Consider the following 17,686-nt stretch of genomic DNA (forward strand, 5'->3'; position numbering starts at 1 on the left):
TCTGCAGAGGGAAATCTGCTTGGTGTGTGAGCTTAGAGGGCTGGGGTTGCGTATGATCCAAAGCCTGGGACCATGCGCAATACACACATGAGCACTGGCCAGCCCTGGTGACAAGGAGATTCTAGAAAGAGGCGGGAGCTAAAATGGTGATGCTTAGGGGCTGAGTTGAGGCTGAGATACAGAGGTCGTTATTTGGGATCACGTGTTTAGAAGAGGGGCAGGCCTGTAATACGGTTGGTTTAAGGTATTGATGGGGGGGAGAGGAATTAAGCCAGGTCACCCTGAAAGGTTTAAAAGGGGTGTGGTGTGGAACTAAGAAGCTGGACTGAGGAAGGGGAGAACAGTTGGTAATTCTGTTCGGAGCCTGTAAATAATAGGGCTGAGATGTCAACATGGAGGGGAGATTGATCAGGACTTTTCCCAGAAAGCTAAACGTTTGCAGAGTAAAGTGGGGGGAGGAGTGGGGGTTCCATTACCTCAGAGGCTGATGTCTGTGTGTGTATGCCCTGTGCAACTGGTAGCTTAATTTAATCCTAGCAGTCTTACGTAGAATTTGATTGGTGACACCAATTATGTCATTTTGCTCTTTGCAGCGATGGAGTGTCAAGCTAAGTCAGCGACTCCTGCCAGGAAACTCATACAAGGTAAACATTGTCACAGCAAAAAAGTTATTTGATGGTTAATGTATTTCATGCTTGGCATTGCCTGGCTAAATTCTTTTCCTTACAATTATTTTCCTAGCCTCTTATGGGTTATACTATGCAGTAGGGCTGGGTAGGTGCATAAATGCCGTTTGCTCGCTTTGTTGTTTTCAAGCTTTGGTGTGATGCTGCTACTCCAGATGAGTCATTTGCACAGATGTCACTCTCGGTAGAGAGGGCAAGATGAAGCAGTGGTGACATGAATGCTGTCTTATCCGTGTTAATAGAGTGAGGGACACCATTCTATTTTTTCAAGGCTATCACAGCAAAAATGCAAATAGAAAAGGGGGGGATCTGCCTTGAGTTCCCTTTAATGGCATGACAGGAAGGGTCTTTTATCATTGAATTATAACCCTGCAGACGGGCCCTTGTTTATTTTTAACCTTGTCTGGCGGCTAGATATTTTTTCTGCTTTATAAAATTAGTATTTTAGATAATACGTCTACGCGATATTATGCGTTCCTCGACCATGTGAGGTAGGCTAGGCTGAGAGATGATGATTGGCCTGTGGGCACTCTTTGAGCTTTGTGGCTTATTGAGGATTTAAACCTGAGTCTCCTTGAATCTACTCTGCCTGTGGCAGTGTACGGTCATGCACAGGGGGAGAGCACTGTGCTTGAGAGCGAGAAGCATTGCTGAAATAGGTTTCTGCTGACTTGTATGTGTCGGCAGAGTAATTAGCACAGCAAAGGTGCACAACCTGATTAAAGTGTAGATGATGGTTTACTAAAAAACTAACATTCTTGATAGTAAAGAGGAGAGAGAGAGGTCATTTATGCATGGGAGTTTTACCTGAGGTTCGTTGCTTGCTGGACCCACGCTTTCTGGTTGGGAATCTATGCACCAGCAGTCTCCAAGCTCAAATCAAGTCCCTGCCCCTTTAAATCCTGCTTTGTAATTGGCTTACTTGTAGTGCTTACTGTGAGTGAAAATCTCCCCCCAAAACCCAATTGCTACATAAAAAGCATTTTAAGAACAAAAACAAAACAGAGCAATCTGAAAGGGGGGGGGGGAAATCCAAGCCTCGGTTTTAAAAAGCTTTTCTTCTGCTCAGAAGGAGCTCCCAGGAAGCAGAAAGCATTTTAATCCCTGCCTCTGGACATGCTGTTTTGTAATTGGCTGTGAGGAAAGCCAAGATTGTGTGGCCAGCACTTTGCCTTATGCATGGGGATTTCACTCGGGCTTTGCTCAGGGAAAATGGAAGAGTCAGGTTAACAGATGAATGGGAAGACCCGGACATTGCGAGGGCTGGGCTCGAGGTCATGTCTAATGTACGGAAAACTCATGCATAACTCCAAGGAACAACCGATTCAGACTGGGGGCCAACGTGAGTGAAAGTACCCATGCATAAACAACCATAGTGTCCTAACTACATGACTAGCTGAGAGAGAGAGAGAGCACAGGAGACGGAGTGGAACTTCTGAGAAGGAGGAGGATATTGCCCTAAGAGTCGCAATCTGGAGACAGACAAGGAATGACACTTAACAGGAGAGAAGGTGCTGACTTCACTATCCTATTTAACAGCCCTCTTGCTGTTCCCTGCAGGGTGGTCTTCTCTTCTTTGCACATCAATATCTGATGTGCAAAGAAGAAGGCAATATCTGAACAGTATGTAAACTGCGTAACGTCCAATTTATGAACATAATCTTAAGCCTCTAGCTCAGTATTGTCTGCAATGATTGGCAGCAACTCCCTGGGGCCTCAGGCCAAGCAAGGTGATTCTTAATAACAGCTGTGACTATGTAACCGAGAGGTCAGAGATTGATCCTGGGGCTTTCTGAATGCAAAGCAAGTGCTGAGCAATGGGAAATCTTGAGTCTGACTTTGCTTCTGAGTAGCTCAAAACTGTCTGCTGTTATTGGCAGAAGTTCTCGGGGAATTCAGATGCAGAAGGGTCTTTTCCTAGCCCTGCTCCCTCTAACTGGGCATGAAGGGGATTTAACCTTGGGCCTAGTGTATGTAAAGCTGATGCTCTACCACTGAGATACCACCCCAGGAGCCAGCGTGGTGGTGTGGTTAAGATTGGTAGTTTGGAGCGGTGGACCCTAATCTGGAGAACCGGGTTTGATTCCCCATTCCTCCACATGAGTGGTAGACACTAATCTAATGAACCGGGTTGGTTTGCCCTCTCCTACGCATGAAGCCAGCTGGGAGACCTTGGGCTAGTCACAGCTCTCTCAGCCCCACCTACCTCACAGGGTGACTGTTGTGGGGAGGGGAAGGGAAGGTGATTGTAAGCTGGTTTGATTCTTCCTTAAGTGGTAGAGAAAGTCGGCATATAAAAACCAACTCTTGTTCTTCCCTTCAGATGTTTAGTACTTCTCTTAACTGTGATCACTTGCTCTTTCAGCTCGGCTGCCTTTCAAGCGTTTGAATCCCGTGCCAAAGGAAAAACCTGATGCAAACTCGGAAGTAAAAAAATCAAGGAACTCTCTCAGTGTTCTTGATCAGAACAATGTTCAGGGTGCCGGTTTGTCGCATCCATCACCGGACGATGCGGAGAACAGTTGCCAAGCAGAAACTGAAACGCCGTTTATTCCAAAACTTATTAATGGGAAGGGCCCCCTAGACAGCTTTGTGCAGAAAAACCATAAAAGTCCACCTTTACCCGCGATAGACTTGACGGAGGATTCTAGCGATGGACTGAGCGATGAGGGAGATCGCGGCACGTCAGAAGCGGAAGATGTATTGACTGAGAAAGCTAACGAGATCGCAAGTAAGCCTAGTTCACAAAGACCTGTCTGCAATAGCCAAGTGGATGTCCTGGCAGAAACGGATCCCCTTGGCCCAGCTGCGGCACATAAAGGTGAATTGCCGGATGTGTTGCTTGCCGAGACGGATGTCAGCAGGGCCAAGGAGGGTGAACTCAAGGATGTCCTGTTCCAGGGGAAAATGCCTGTGGTTCTCTTGGAGGATATCATGGCAGTCAGATCTCTCCAAGCTGCACCTTTGGAAGGGAGCCTGCCCTCTGGAAACGAAACGAGCGGGTCTTGTCATGTGGAGGACTCTGCGTGCACAGACTCCTCCTTCAGCTCTCTCTCTTCTACCACCTCACCTGAGACTCTGCCTGCCCAGGAGCAGATGGGAGACGCCAGTCCGTTAGCCTCTTCAACTCCTGTCCGGAAGGTTAGTGTTTGTGACAGATAAGTGGTAAAGCTAGTGGGAATTGCTTGCGGGCTTAAGGAACTTCTGGTTCTGCTGAAGGCACGGAGTTGGCCCTTTCGGTTTCTGTTTCCCTGCATCTGCTGTTTTTTTGCTCCTTTTTCCATCTGTTGCCGTTCCCTGTTTCTCCGCCACAGCTCTTGTATGTTTCTTGTCTGCCATCTCCAGGAGTTCCTGGCAGAGCATTCTGCTCCCTCCTGGCATATAGCAAATTCTTCCAAACCAGCCTTTTGTTACAGTATATGCCAGGCACAGCTGCACTTCTGCTTGCCTGATGGATGTTGAAGCGGCTCGGTACTGTATCTGTAATGGAATCTATAAGGTTAATATCTCACTGAGAGATATGGTGCTTTATTAGACTGCGTTACCAAAGTATGCGAGGCAACCTTATTGAATCAGCAAGATTCTTTTTATTGCTGACTCCAGTAATAATAAAAGCAAGTTTCAGAACTTTTAAAGCAGAGTATAACAGAATGTGAAATAAAGCAGTACAATGTGTTACAGTTCAATATTCAAAGTATAAAGTGATCAGGCAGTATGACAGTATACATTCAATATAATGCAAAATATAACACAGTCATATATAAGTGAAGTCATAAGAAATAAGCACATTTCATTGCAAGCTGTTCAAATAATTCAATTTCAAACATTTCACATCACATAGGCAAACGTAATGTACAGTTCAAAACAGTAACTTCAAACAGGCTAGCATATATAAGTTTATGAAATACACAGATCAGAAAATCATAACAGAACAGAATCTATACACATATAACCTACTGCCCAGAAGGTCTTTTATCTAGACCTCAGCTGAGCCTGTATTTCAGATCCCTTATATACCCTCTCTGTAGGAATCTTATCTGTGAATAATCACGTCATCGTAGCTTTCAACATTATCTTCAAGGCTATGAGATATGTCCAAGGCTGTCTGGGATAGATATGTGAATCTATTCTTCAATGTCAGATGTCAAACATGATGAAAAATGACATTTAAGCGATATGAACCAAGGTCTTAACATCACATAATAGGAGTCTATTACCCCCACAAGTCGTTGGCTAATTTCCCAGATTCACAGCTAGCATCTTTCTTAGTGTATCTGTGTAGTCAGAAATCTTTATTTGAACTTTAAAACAACTAAGTATGTGGAATATATGAATATTGGCATCCCCATCAACTAATTCTTTCACCTATGTGTACCTATATTTCTGTCTGCCCACAACAATGTCTTGCAGCCAGAATTGTCTTGTTGCATGCAGCCTAACCCCATTATAGGTGGTCAGGTTCATCTTCTACATAAAAAGATAAAGGTAGTCCCCTGTGCAAGCATGAGGTCATTAGTGACCTATGGGATGATGTCACATCATGACGTTTACAAGGCAGACTATGTTTACGGGGTGGTTTGCCATTGCCTTCCCCAGTCGTCTACAGTTTCCCCCCAGCAAGCTGGGTGCTCATTTTACTGACCTCGGAAGGATGGAAGGCTGAGTCAACCTTGAGCCAGCTACCTGAAACTGACTTCCATCAGGATGAACTCAGGCTGTGAGCAGAGCTTTGACTGCAGTGATGCAGTTTACCACTGCGCCATGGGGCTACATTGAGATGTAAAATGTCCTAACATTTTGTAGCCATTGGGGATTGTGTTTGGGAGGGGAAAATGGAAATCTGGGGGAAATGTTGAAATATGTGTAGTACTTTCCTATCCAGCCCAAACTTATTTGACTGCTCTAACAATATAAAATACATCATTTATAACTTAGACAATTGTTCTAGTGGGCATATTTATAAATTTAAAAGTATAAAAGCCTTATTGGTTCTTGTAGGTTATCCGGGCTGTGTGACCGTGGTCTTGGTATTTTCTTTCCTGACATTTCGCCAGCAGCTGTGGCAGGCATCTTCAGAGGAGTAACACTGAAGGACAGTGTCTTAATTACATACAAAATGTCAAACACACCCGATAGTAAAGACAGAGAGATAGGTGCATATTGTAATATGCTGTGCTACCTATTTATCGAAGCTTTTCATGTTTGAGAGGAAGGGCAAAATAAAAGTTTGAAAATAGAAAACCCAAATTCTTTTGTCTACTATAAAAAGTGGGTTACTTAGAAACAGTCTTCAGACACAATATGACTAGCAACATATTTGGATATTGAGTTAAGCGTTACACCATTGCTTCCTTGAACTCTTCCGTATTCTATTATCATATACATTATTACAAATTAACTGAACACAAACTAGTCACACTTAAAACAGAAATGTCTCTTTGTTACAATGACTTCAGCAAGGCAATAAGCTGCTTGTGCGTTCCTATTTCAGTCCTTTGAGGAGAGAGCTGTAGAGGTTGACCACAGGGGGCCAGGTCAAGAGGACAGTGGATTCAGGGCTAGATCAAAGTCGCCACAGACAATGTCTTCTCCTGTCTTAAAGCTAGTAACACCCTTTTGAATGCACAGTTTAATCTTGGTTTTGAGTGTTTGTCTCCAAGTGTGTGTGTTCATGTACCCACCCACACACACACACACACACGGTAGTGTTGGAAAGTGCTGTCAAGTTGCAGCCAACTTACGACGACTCCATAGGGTTTTCAAGGCATGAGAGGAGCAGAGGTGGTTTACCATTGCCTGCCTCTGCGGTGAGACCCCAGACTTCCTTGGTGGTCTCCCATCCAAGAACTAACCAGGGATGACCCTGCTTATCTTCTGAGATCTAATGATCTCAGGGCTAGCCTGGGCCATCCAGGTCAGGACACACACAAGTATTCCTATAGGAATTACCTTCAAATGCTGTAAATTCCTACACACAAATCTTCACACTATATATTTTAAGTGAGCAAGATTTTTTTTGAGTAAATTTCTTTTTAAAACAAAATATGTCACAAGTTTTTCTCAGTGCAGAAGAAAAGTTTCCAGTACCGAAGAAAAGTTTCCTGGGTTTCCGAAACCCTGGAAAAGCACTCCCACCCCCCGCCAGTTTTTCCAGAAGAAAAGTTTCCAAAGGAATGACCTTCAAATGTTGTAGATTCCTACACACAAATCTTCACACTATATATTTTAAGTGAGTTTCCAACTTTTCTACTGGAAAAATTGGTGGGGGAAGAGTGCTTTTCCTGGGTTTTCTTTCCGGACCACATATTTTGTCCTAAAGTCAGTGTAGATTAGATCTGTAATAGGAAGCGCATTTCATCCAGCACAAGCCGAGCAAAACCTAAAGAGACAGGTGGTGACCGAAGTTCAAAATATTCAGCTCTCTTTCTAAACTACTTTCTTTGCCTTGTGAGTCAGGCTTAACACACAGACATGTGAACTGGGCTTACGATTTGGGAGGACTACCAGCAGGAGTCCAGGTAAAATTGTTTAATGGGCACCCAGCTGGCCATCCAACCCCCTGCACAATGCAGGAAATTCACAACAACTTCCCCCCCACACCCCCAGTGACCCCTACTCCATGCCCAGAAGATGGCTAAGATGCCCTCCCTCTCATCATCTGCCTAAGGTCATAGAATCAGCATTGCTGACAGATGCCCATCTAGCCTCTGCTTTAAAACCTCCAGGGAAGGCGCGCTTACCACCTCCCAAGGAAGCCTGTTCCACTGAGGAACCCCTTTACCGGTTAGAAAATTCTTCCTAATGTCTAGACAGAAACTCTTGATTTAATTTCAACCCATTGTTTCTGGTCCGACCTGGGGCAACAGAAAACAACTCGGCACCATCCTTTATATGGCAGCCCTTCAAGTACTTGAAGATGGTTATCATATCACCTCTCAGTCTGCTCCTCTTCAGACTAAACATATCCAGCTCCTTCAACCTTTCCTCATAGGACTCAGTATTGGGCGTCTCGTGTTGCAGGGCATTTGCCAGCTATTCAAACCAAAGGGGTGTCAGATAGGGCTTCTGACAGCTCCGGTCCCAAACAAGATGGTTTCCCCGCAAACAAGATGGGGTTCTCCGTGCACTCCCCCCCCCCCCGTTTTGCACACGAACTCCGGCCAGGGATTTACATTTGTATTGGGACCCGCCCGTGTAAATCTCCCACCTGATATCGGGTCCAGCGCACAAAGCCGGGAGCTCGGCCGTCTCCTCCACTGATTGCTCTTAATGGTTTCTGTTTCAGTTTTACTTAAGTTGTTACCCGCCCGTGTAAATCTCCCAGCTGATATCGGGTCCCGCGCACAAAGCCGGGAGCTCGTCCGTCTCCTCCACTGATTGCTCTTAATGGTTTGTTTCAGTTTTACTTAAGTCGTTACCGGCAGGAAACGACTACATTGTCTCTTTGTTCCTATAACCCTATTGTATCAGTCCTATATATGTATCCTGTCCACCCCAGTCATGTATTCCAGCCTTGTTTGCCTCCTTACTGAAATCATTGACTTTCGGAATAAATCTTTGAATCGCTGCTCTGCCTGGATTCAAGTTCTATTGCCTGAAACGCCGTGTATTTGCTGAAGCCTGACATTAGGCTGGAATCCATCTTTTTTATTTTCTACTAGTTAGTTCTTGAGAAAGATGTTCCCCAGTTCGACCCGATCCGCCGAACTGATCCGGCGGTACGAACGCCGCTGCCTGTCGGAACAGCAGGGAGCGGTCCTGCCCCGGGAGGAAGCAGCCCCGAGAGGAGCAGACCCAAGCCGGGAAGAAGTAACCCCGGGAAGGAGCCCCGCATGGGGCCAAACTTCGATCACCTATATTGAGGCCCGCTGGAGGACCTATACTCCAGGGAGGAGGAACCGCTCCGAGGCCGAGCTGCAGTCACCTCTACCCCGTACCCCCGAGAAGAGGAACGCCGTCTTTTGCAGGAGCAGAACCACGACCTGACTCGACCGAACCGGGAGCTTCAGGAACAGCTGGAGATCCTAAGGAGGGAGATGACGGTGCGAGGACTCTGATCGTCCATCGGCGCTGCGACTACCCTCCCTGTTCATCCCCCACGCACAGTCACCCGGGACCTGCAGATTTCTTTTGATGGGACCTGCGCCCAGTTACCCCACTTTCTACTGCAACTTTCTGGTTTCATGAATGATCAGGTGAGACTTTTCCTTCCGAAGAATCCCAGGTGCCGTACGCCATCGGGCTTCTAAAGAAGGAGGCAGTAGAGGGCAGTGGCAGCGACTGAGGTTAACCCTGGACTTTTGCGCTCCCTCGATGATTTCCTGGAAGCCCTGCACTGCCGGTTTGAGGACCCTCACCAGGCAGAGAGGGCCAAGATTGCTATGCGCAGATTAAGGCAGGGGTCCCAGTCTGTGCTAGAATATACCCAGGAGTTCCAGTCCCTGGCGTGCAAGCTGCGAGAGTGGAGCAAAGCCACCAAGGTCCAACACTTCCGCGAGGGACTGCGCTGGGAAGTGTTGGAGGGCTGCCTGACTCTGGGAGATCCTGACACTGTGGAGGGCTGAATCCGCCTGGCAGGGCAAGTAGAACACCGCAAGCTAACCCTGCAGTTCGCCAAGGGTCGCCCGGGGAAGGAACCCCCCTCCAGAGGCCCGACCAAGGGGAACACTACAACGGAGGTGCACTGAGGCGAAGGGAATCGAGGACGTTTCCCGGACGAGAGGGCACGCCGCTTCAGAGAAGGTTCCTGTCTATGTTGCGGTAGGACGGGACACTTTGCCGCCAAGTGCACCAGCGGATCGCCCAGGCAGGCGACAGACAAGAAAACTCTGACCAGCTACCAAGTTCCGGATCTGAAGAGGACGGAGAGAACACCCACCCGGCGCTGGACGGCGGCGTTAAGTGCAACCCTGGAACCTGTCCCATGTGAACATCTCTGCTGTTCCAGAGATGTCTCACCGCCAAAAAACGAAGAAAGCTTCCTGTGAGTGAACCGGCACAGGAGGCTACTTTGCAAGAAAACGAGCCGGTTCCGACCTGGGTGAGTGACCAGGGGGAGACTCTCCTGGTGCCCGTGGTGTTAAGGAATCCCCAGGGAGGGGATCCAGTTGCAGTAGTGGGCATTTTGGACTCTGGTTGCTCCAGAACTTTAATTGACCAAGACGTATTTAACCGATTACAATTGGGGGCGGTGGAGTTGAACCAGCCCTTGCGCTTCCGTCAAATGGACGGGAGGGATCTTCAGGGGCCCCCCGTTCATTTGCGCTCTGACCCTGTGTTGCTAGGGGTGGGGGATCACTGGGAGCAAATCAGCCTCACCATAGCCCCTGGGATTGCTTACCCGGTGGTTCTGGGAAGCAATTGGTTGGCGGGTCACAATCCCAGCATCGACTGGGCATAGCACCAAGTAGTGTTTGAGTCCCCCCAATGCAGGTGGCATTGCAGGGAGGACATGCCCGTTGGGGGGAGGGTGACTGCTGCGACGGCAATTCCCGTATCGCTACCCCCGGAATATCAGGACTTTGCGGAAGTTTTTGAGGGGAAGGACTGTGACTTGCTACCCCCTCACCGCACCACGGACTGTGCCATTGAGTTAACAGCGGACATGAAGCCCTCCAAGGCTCAGGTTTACTCCATGAGCCCTCAGGAAAAGACTGTATTAAGGGAGTTTCTGGATAAGAATCTGGCCAGGGGGTTCATCCGCCCGTCCAAGGCCGCATTCTCCTCACCCTGCTTCTTCGTGAAGAAGAAGGGGACTTCGGACCTCCGGTTATGTGTGGACTATAGGGGGCTTAATGCAGTTACTGAAACAAACGCGTACCCCATCCCCCTCATCCCTGACCGTATCAGCCAGCTACAAGAGGGCAGGGTGTTTTCTAAACTGGACTTGGCGGAGGCCTACTATCGGGTCCGGATTAAGGAGGGAGATGAGGCTAAAACAGCTTTCTCATGTTGCTTTGGGCTTTTTGAATTCTGTGTAATGCCTTTCGGGTTGTCTGGAGCTCCGTCCTGCTTCATGCAACTTATCAACGAGATTTTGCATGATCTGTTGTTTCAGGGGGTCATCGTATACCTAGATGATATTTTAATTTATTCACGAGACCCGGAAGAACACCGGAAATTGGTGCGGGAGGTTTTGCGCCTGCTGCGGGAACACTACCTGTACGCCAAACTGTCCAAGTGTGCCTTTAACCAAGACAAACTTACTTTTCTTGGGTTTGTGGTGTCTCCCAACGGGTTGATTATGGACCCCGAGAAGGTCCAGGCGGTCCGGGATTGGGAACCTCCCCGGACCCGCAAACAGGTTCAACAATTTCTGGGCTTCGCAAATTTCTACAGGGGTTTCATCCCAGATTTTGCTGAGATAGCCCTCCTGATCACGGAACTCCTTAAGACCAAGGGGAGGGGCCAAGTGGCCACTGCCGCTAACTATCGGGTAGCATGGGATGACCGATGCCAGGCGGCATTTGATCTGCTTAAGAGCTGGTTTACTACCGGACCCGTCTTGGCTCACCCCGACTGTTCCCAGCCTTTTACCCTGCAAGTGGATGCTTCCGACAGGGCGATGGGGGAGCACTCTTACAGAGGGACGCTCAGGGGAGGCTCCGACCCTGCGCCTATTTTTCCAAGAAGTTCTCTGGGGCCGAACTCAACTGGCCGATAGGGGAGAAGGAGGCCATGGCAATTAAACACGCCCTCACGGTCTGGCGCCAGTTCTTGGAGGGGGCGGTGGTACCGTTTAAGGTTTGGACGGACCACCGGAACCTCGAGGCCATCCTGGGGCAGAGGAAACTCTCGGCCAAACAGCTGAGGTGGGCGGATTTCTTTTCTAGATTCTGCTTCACCATTAAGCATGTTCTTGGGAGGGAGAATTGCCTGGCAGACGGTCTCTCCTGTATGCCGCAGTACGACTGCAGAGTCGAGCGGCTGCTTGGGTCCCTTTTTACCCCAGAACACCTGGGCTTGGGCCCGGAGGGGGCAAGCGCAGGAGTTCTAACCTGGGCCCAAGCAGCGCCCCCTTCACCTGCCCCGGCTCTTCCGCAAGGCGGCACGAGTGGTGCCACTCGTCTCCCAGGGATTCGGACCCGGGCCCAGACCCGGGCGGCGGGTACCGCGCCTTAACCAGACCTCCAGCAAGAGGGAACACTCGATGCCTCCCCCCCGGGGAGTCCGGGCCCAAGCCCAGACGGCGGGTTCTCCGCCTCCGCCAGCCCTTCTACAGAGGGAGACTCATGATTCCCCCCGTTCCCAGGAGGTTCCTGGAGATCTGCCCTCTGCCGCAAAGACCAGGTGGGAGGAGAGGAACGAGGGGAGGGCCCCCTTGGGGTGGAGGAATTTGGGATCCCGGAAGGAAAGACTTATGTTCCCCAGAAGCTGCACCGGGAAGCGCTAGAATGGAGCCACAGCTCCAAGATGGGGGGTCACTTTGGTTTCGTGAAAACCCTATACCTGGTACGGCGGCGCTTTTGGTGGCCAGGGATGCGCCATGACATTGATGGTTTCGTAAGGTCCTGCCCAACGTGTGCTATCAATAAACGTCTCATGGGAAAGCCCCCTGGACTACTGAAACCCCTGGAGACCCCGGAGGCTCCCTGGCGGGTGATTGGTATGGACTTTGTAACCAATCTCCCTCCTTGCCAGGGTAAAACCGTACTTTGGGTCATCACGGATCTGTTTTCTAAGCAGATCCACCTTATTCCGTGCGAGGGGTTGCCCTCAGCCCACAAGTTGGCCCGCCTATTTGTTCAATAGATCTTCCGCCTGCACGGTTTTCCTCGGAAGATCGTGAGCGACAGAGGCTCGGTGTTCCTGTCTAAATTCTGGCAGGCTTTTTTGGGAATTGTTGAGGTACAACAAGGTTTATCGTCAGCCTATCACCCCCAGATGGATGGGCAGACGGAAAGGGTGAATGCTGTGGTTGAATGCTATTTGCACTGCTTCACCAATTATCACCAGGATAATTGGGTCGACCTGTTACCCCTGGTGGAGTATGCCTATAACAACTCTGTGCACTCTGCTACTGGGCAGAGTCCCTTTAAGACTGTTTATGGGATGGAATTCGACCCTTTGGGGGCGGTTCCCCTCCCGCCGGGAGGCGACCCCCCCGAGGTGGCAGCATGGTCTAACACCGTCAGAAATACTTGGCCGGGACTTGTTAAACAGTTGGACCAGGCTAAGGAACGATACAATGTGCAGGCTGATAAACACAGAGCACCTCAGTGGGATCTAGTGGTCAGGGAAAAGGTGTACCTTTCCACCAAGAACTTAAAGTCCCTGCGTCCGTGTAGAAAACTATGCCAAAAGTACGTGGGTCGTTTACCATATCCCAAGTAATCAATGAGGTCACTGCTGAACTGGACCTCCCCAAGACTCTGCAAGGGGTACACCCTGTGTTCCATGTGAGCCTTTTGAAGCCCTTTTCTCCCGCTCCCGGTTGGCACACCGAACCCCCGGCGGCGACGCCCATCATGGTGCAGGGGGATCAGCATTTTGAAATGTCCAGGGTCCTGTACTCCAGACTGCGGAGAGGTCAGCTGGAGTACCTGGTGCACTGGAAACAGTTGAACTCAAGTCACGATGAGTGGGTCGCAGCAGAACACGTGAACTGATCACAGAGTTCCATCAGTGTTGTCATGACAAGCCTGGGAACCCGGGGAGGGGGTCTTTGGAGAGGCGGGATGTCAGATAGGGCTTCTGACAGCTCCGGTCCCAAACAAGATGGGGTTCTCCGTGCACTCTCTCCCCCCCACCCGTTTTGCACACAAACTCCGGCCAGGGATTTACATTTGTATTGGGACCCGCCCGTGTAAATCTCCCATCTGATATCGGGTCCCGCGCACAAAGCCGGGAGCTCGGCCGTCTCCTCCTCTGATTGCTCTTAATGGTTTCTGTTTCAGTTTTACTGAAGTCGTTACCGGCAGGACTACATTGTCTCTTTGTTCCTATAACCCTATTGTATCAGTCCTATATATGTATCCTGTCCACCCCAGTCATGTATTCCAGCCTTGTTTGCCTCCTTACTGAAATCATTGACTTTCGGAATAAATCTTTGAATCGCTGCTCTGCCTGGATTCAAGTTCTATTGCCTGAAACGCCGTGTATTTGCTGAAGCCTGACAAGGGGAAAGTCTGACAGAAAAATGGGTGTCTTATTTCTTTAAATGCTCAGGTAATTGCACCTCTGTAGGCTTTATTTCCAGTGACTTTTAGTCCCAGAATGGGAAGGATGTGGTTTAAGGTTGCTGTTGGAATGGGACTAAAATAACTAGGTGATAGCACAGTTTGGAAATGAATGGGCTTTTTTGGGAGACAGATGCCTGAGCTACAAACTATATCAAAACTAAACCTGTGCTGTAATATGTTACCTGTGATTTTGCCTGCTACGGGAACGCTGACCTGCAACTGAATTGGATTAAGAAGAAAATTATGTGTTAAGGAAGACCTGGATTCCTGAACTTGTTGTTTTGTTAGTTGTACAATTTGTGTACTTCAGAGCTAGATCAGCTGTATTTTTGTTGTTATTTACTTGGTGTCATTGAATACATTTTGTGTAAATAAGATTAGTTTTTGTTACATAGCCAGCATGTTGTATTTGCCATTTGGATGAGCTACGAAATCAGCAATCTCTCCCTGAGGGTTTAGGGGAGACTTCAGGGATACTGAATAATAACGTGACTGCTTTGGGGCCCCTTTCCCAGCCTATGGCGCTGTGCTTATTTATTTCACAAAATTTGTATCCCACCTTTCTGCCCCCACAAGGGTGTTGAAAACACCCTCGGAGAAACGGCCTCTGGGATACACAGCCTGATGGGTCCAGCTCATGACTGGGCATCCCACCAATTCTCAAAAGCCTTTGTGCTCGTGAGGACCCATTGTGTGAACAGACTGCTGGACTTGATGGGCCTTGGTCTGATCCAGCAGGGCTTTTCTTATGTTCTAACAGTGCCCTGATCTCTTGGGAGGGAAGGCAGAATAAATAAATACTGCATAGATGTACCGTATATACCCGTGTATAAGCCGACCCGCGTATAAGTCGAGGTGCCTAATTTCTCCCCAAAAATGGGGAAAAATTAGGCACCCGCATATAAGCCGAGGGTTGGCTTATAACCCCCCCCCCCGCAGGCTTACCTGGGCTCCCGGCGCAGGAGCAAGCGACGCGGGCCTGGCGGCGGCGGCGGCACCACCGGGCAAGGGCCGGGGCAGCCTCCCTGGAGCTGCAGAAGGCCGCCCCAGGCTGCTCTCGGCTGCCAGAAGCGGCGGCGCGGCCGGGCGAGGGTCGGGGCAGCTGCCCCAGGCCGCTCTCGGCCGCCAGAAGTGGCGGCGCGGCCGGGCAAGGGCCGGAGCCGCCGCCCCAGGCCGCTCTCGACCGCCAGAAGCGGCGGCGCGGCCGGGCGAAGGCCGGGGCAGCCGCTCTTGGCCACCAGAAGCGGCGGCGCGGCCGGGCGAGGGCCGGAGCCGCCGCCCCAGGCCGCTCTCGGCCGCCAGAAGCGGCGTTGGCCCGGCGGCGGCGGCAGCAGTAAGTTCCCCCCTCCCTCCTCCCTCCCCCCCTCCCCTACTGTATTGACCCGCGTATAAGCCGAGTTCGGCTTTTTCAGCCCTTTTTTGGGGCTGAAAAACTCGGCTTATACGCGAGTATATACGGTAGGGATGAGGATTCAAACGTTAAATCCATCACTGGAAATATTACAGGCCAGCATCGGTCATATCACACAGATCTTCTGCTCCAAGACCCTTTCATCCTCATTATTTATCATGCCAAAGAGAAGGCATTTGGAATTTCGGGGCGGAACGATCCCAGAAAATATCCATGCTGACTTGAATAAAGAAGAGTTACAAATGTGATTGTTGAGAAGTTCAGTGTTGTATAGTTACGCTTTGGCAGTGCTTCAATCCCGTGCTCTCTCACCTGAGAGTAAGGCCCCTCTTAAATCCTGTGCTTCTCAGTAAACATGTCTGGTAACAGGCTGCAGTTGTTATGGCGCATTAAAAGGGGATGGTTAGTTTTGTCTATTAATAGCTGTCCCCGCCCTAGTTAATAAAATGTTTTTTGGGAAATAATATAACATGATTTTATTACTCTGATAAAAGTTGGTTTCTTAAAAATCCACAATTGCTTATTTGGAACTTTTTATTTTGAGTTTCACTGACGTCAAAAAAATGGAGGCTTTTTACGACCGATATACTCTTCCCTGCTCTTGTCCCATCCTTGTTCCTTAATTTTTGCCTTCAAACACTCATCCAGATGCGAGAGATGAAGGCATCTGAGGCAGGTGTGAAGCAAGAGATATCAGAAGCTGCCTTGCATAAAGGCGGGGAGCGTAAGACCAAACCCCCTCATCAAGTACCTGAAAGCATTCTGTAATCTACCACATTTGGAAGTACTTTTCCAATATCAACACAAGAGCAGGGGTTGTTTAATTATTCAGTCAAATGCAATAATAGTGACCATATTGCCAAAACAGTTGTTTCTAAATCTTGAGAGCCAGCGTGGTGCAGTGGTTAAGAGTGATGGTTTGGAGCGGCAGACTCTGGAGAACCAGGTTTGGTTTCCCCACTCCTCCACATGAAGCCAGCTGGGTGACCTTGGGCTAGTCACAGCTCTCTTAGAGCTCTCTCAGCCCCACCTACCCCACAGGGTGTCTGCTGTGGGGAGGGGAAGGGAAGGGGATTGTAAGCCGGTTTGATTCTTCCTTAAGTGGTAGAGAAAGTCAGCACATAAAAAAACCCTAAACAAAAGCCAACTTGGATGTAAGGGATTTGTAGCGATGTGAACCGGGTGCGTAACAACAGTTTTATGCTTTAAAAGGGGCTGCATCGGTCATTCAAAAATAGAAAATGTCATTTGAGAGACACATTGGTTCCATAGAATTAATGCAATTGTGTTTTAGGGTCAGTGTGGTATAGTGGTTAGTGTTAGATTAGGACCAGGTAGACCCAGGTTCAAACCCTTAGTCAGCTGATTGGGTGGCTTTGGGCCACTTGGTCCCTTTTGGCCTACCCTACCTGATAGGGCTGTTGGGAGGATGAAGTGGAAGATAAAACAATTGAGTCTCCCATAATTACTCTCCTTAAGTATTTGAAGGACTGTCACTTAGAGGAGGGCAGGGAGCTGTTCCTGTTGGCAGCGGAGGATAGGACTCGCAATAATGGGTTTAAATTGCGAGTGGAAAGGTACCGGCTGGATATTAGGGAAAACATTTTTTTACAGTAAGAGTTGTCCGACAGTGGAATCGGCTGGGAGGTAGTGAGCTCCCCCCTCACTGGCGGTCTTTGAGCAGAGGCTGGACAAGCACTTGTCAGGGATGCTCTCTAGGCTGAACCTGTATTACCGGTAAGAAAGGGGTTGGACTAGATGGCCTGTCTGGCCCCTTCCAACTCTATGATTCTATGTGTACAGTGCCTCATCTCCTTGGAGAAAGGGCAGGGATGTTAAAAAAAAAAAGAAAGAAGGTAAGATCAGCTTTCCCCCCAAAGCTCCAATGTGTCCATTTTACAGAGTAAGTGGGTGAGTGAGCTTCATATCTGCACCCTACACAGACCTGAGTTAGCTATTTGCAACACACTGGTGCCAAAAAGAAACAACTCACCCCATTTACAAAAGTTCCTTGCCCAGAGGTGATTCACTGTTGCAGGAGGCGGTCAGCAAATAACTCTTTACAAGTCTTGATTTTAGCCCTGGTGGATTCATCTTAATTTACCATGTCTGTGTCCTACCCGTCCTCCAGGGAACTCAGATGGGTGTAAAGCATTCTCTGCTTCTCCAATTTATCCTCCCAGCAACCCTGTCAGGTAGATGAGGCTGAGAGTGAGTCACTGGTCCAAGGTCACCCACCAAACTTCCTGGCCGAATGAGGATTTCAACCCCAAACCAGATATTCCATCCATCACACTGGTTTTCCTAGTATCTTAAATTGATTTGCAGGTTTTTCCCCCCAGCAGAATGTATCAGTGTGTCCCTTTCCCCATTGGTTTAAAGCTGCACACTCACTTGAGTGCCCTGGC

The 17,686-nt window shown here is 49.1% G+C and overlaps 1 protein-coding gene across 1 annotated transcript in view; it reads left to right on the top strand.

Moving 5' to 3' along the window:
• Window positions 1-595: 595 nt before the first annotated feature.
• CHAF1A (chromatin assembly factor 1 subunit A) overlaps window positions 596-17,686 on the top strand; it is a 38,243-nt gene continuing 21,152 nt past the window's right edge. Inside the window, exons 1-2 of the mRNA XM_056843970.1 lie at window positions 596-644; window positions 3,052-3,827. Of these exons, the coding sequence (XP_056699948.1) occupies window positions 596-644; window positions 3,052-3,827 (825 nt within the window). The remainder of the gene's footprint in view (window positions 645-3,051; window positions 3,828-17,686) is intronic.

Source organism: Euleptes europaea, chromosome 2 (assembly GCF_029931775.1).
Source record: "Euleptes europaea isolate rEulEur1 chromosome 2, rEulEur1.hap1, whole genome shotgun sequence".
Taxonomy (NCBI): domain Eukaryota; kingdom Metazoa; phylum Chordata; class Lepidosauria; order Squamata; family Sphaerodactylidae; genus Euleptes; species Euleptes europaea.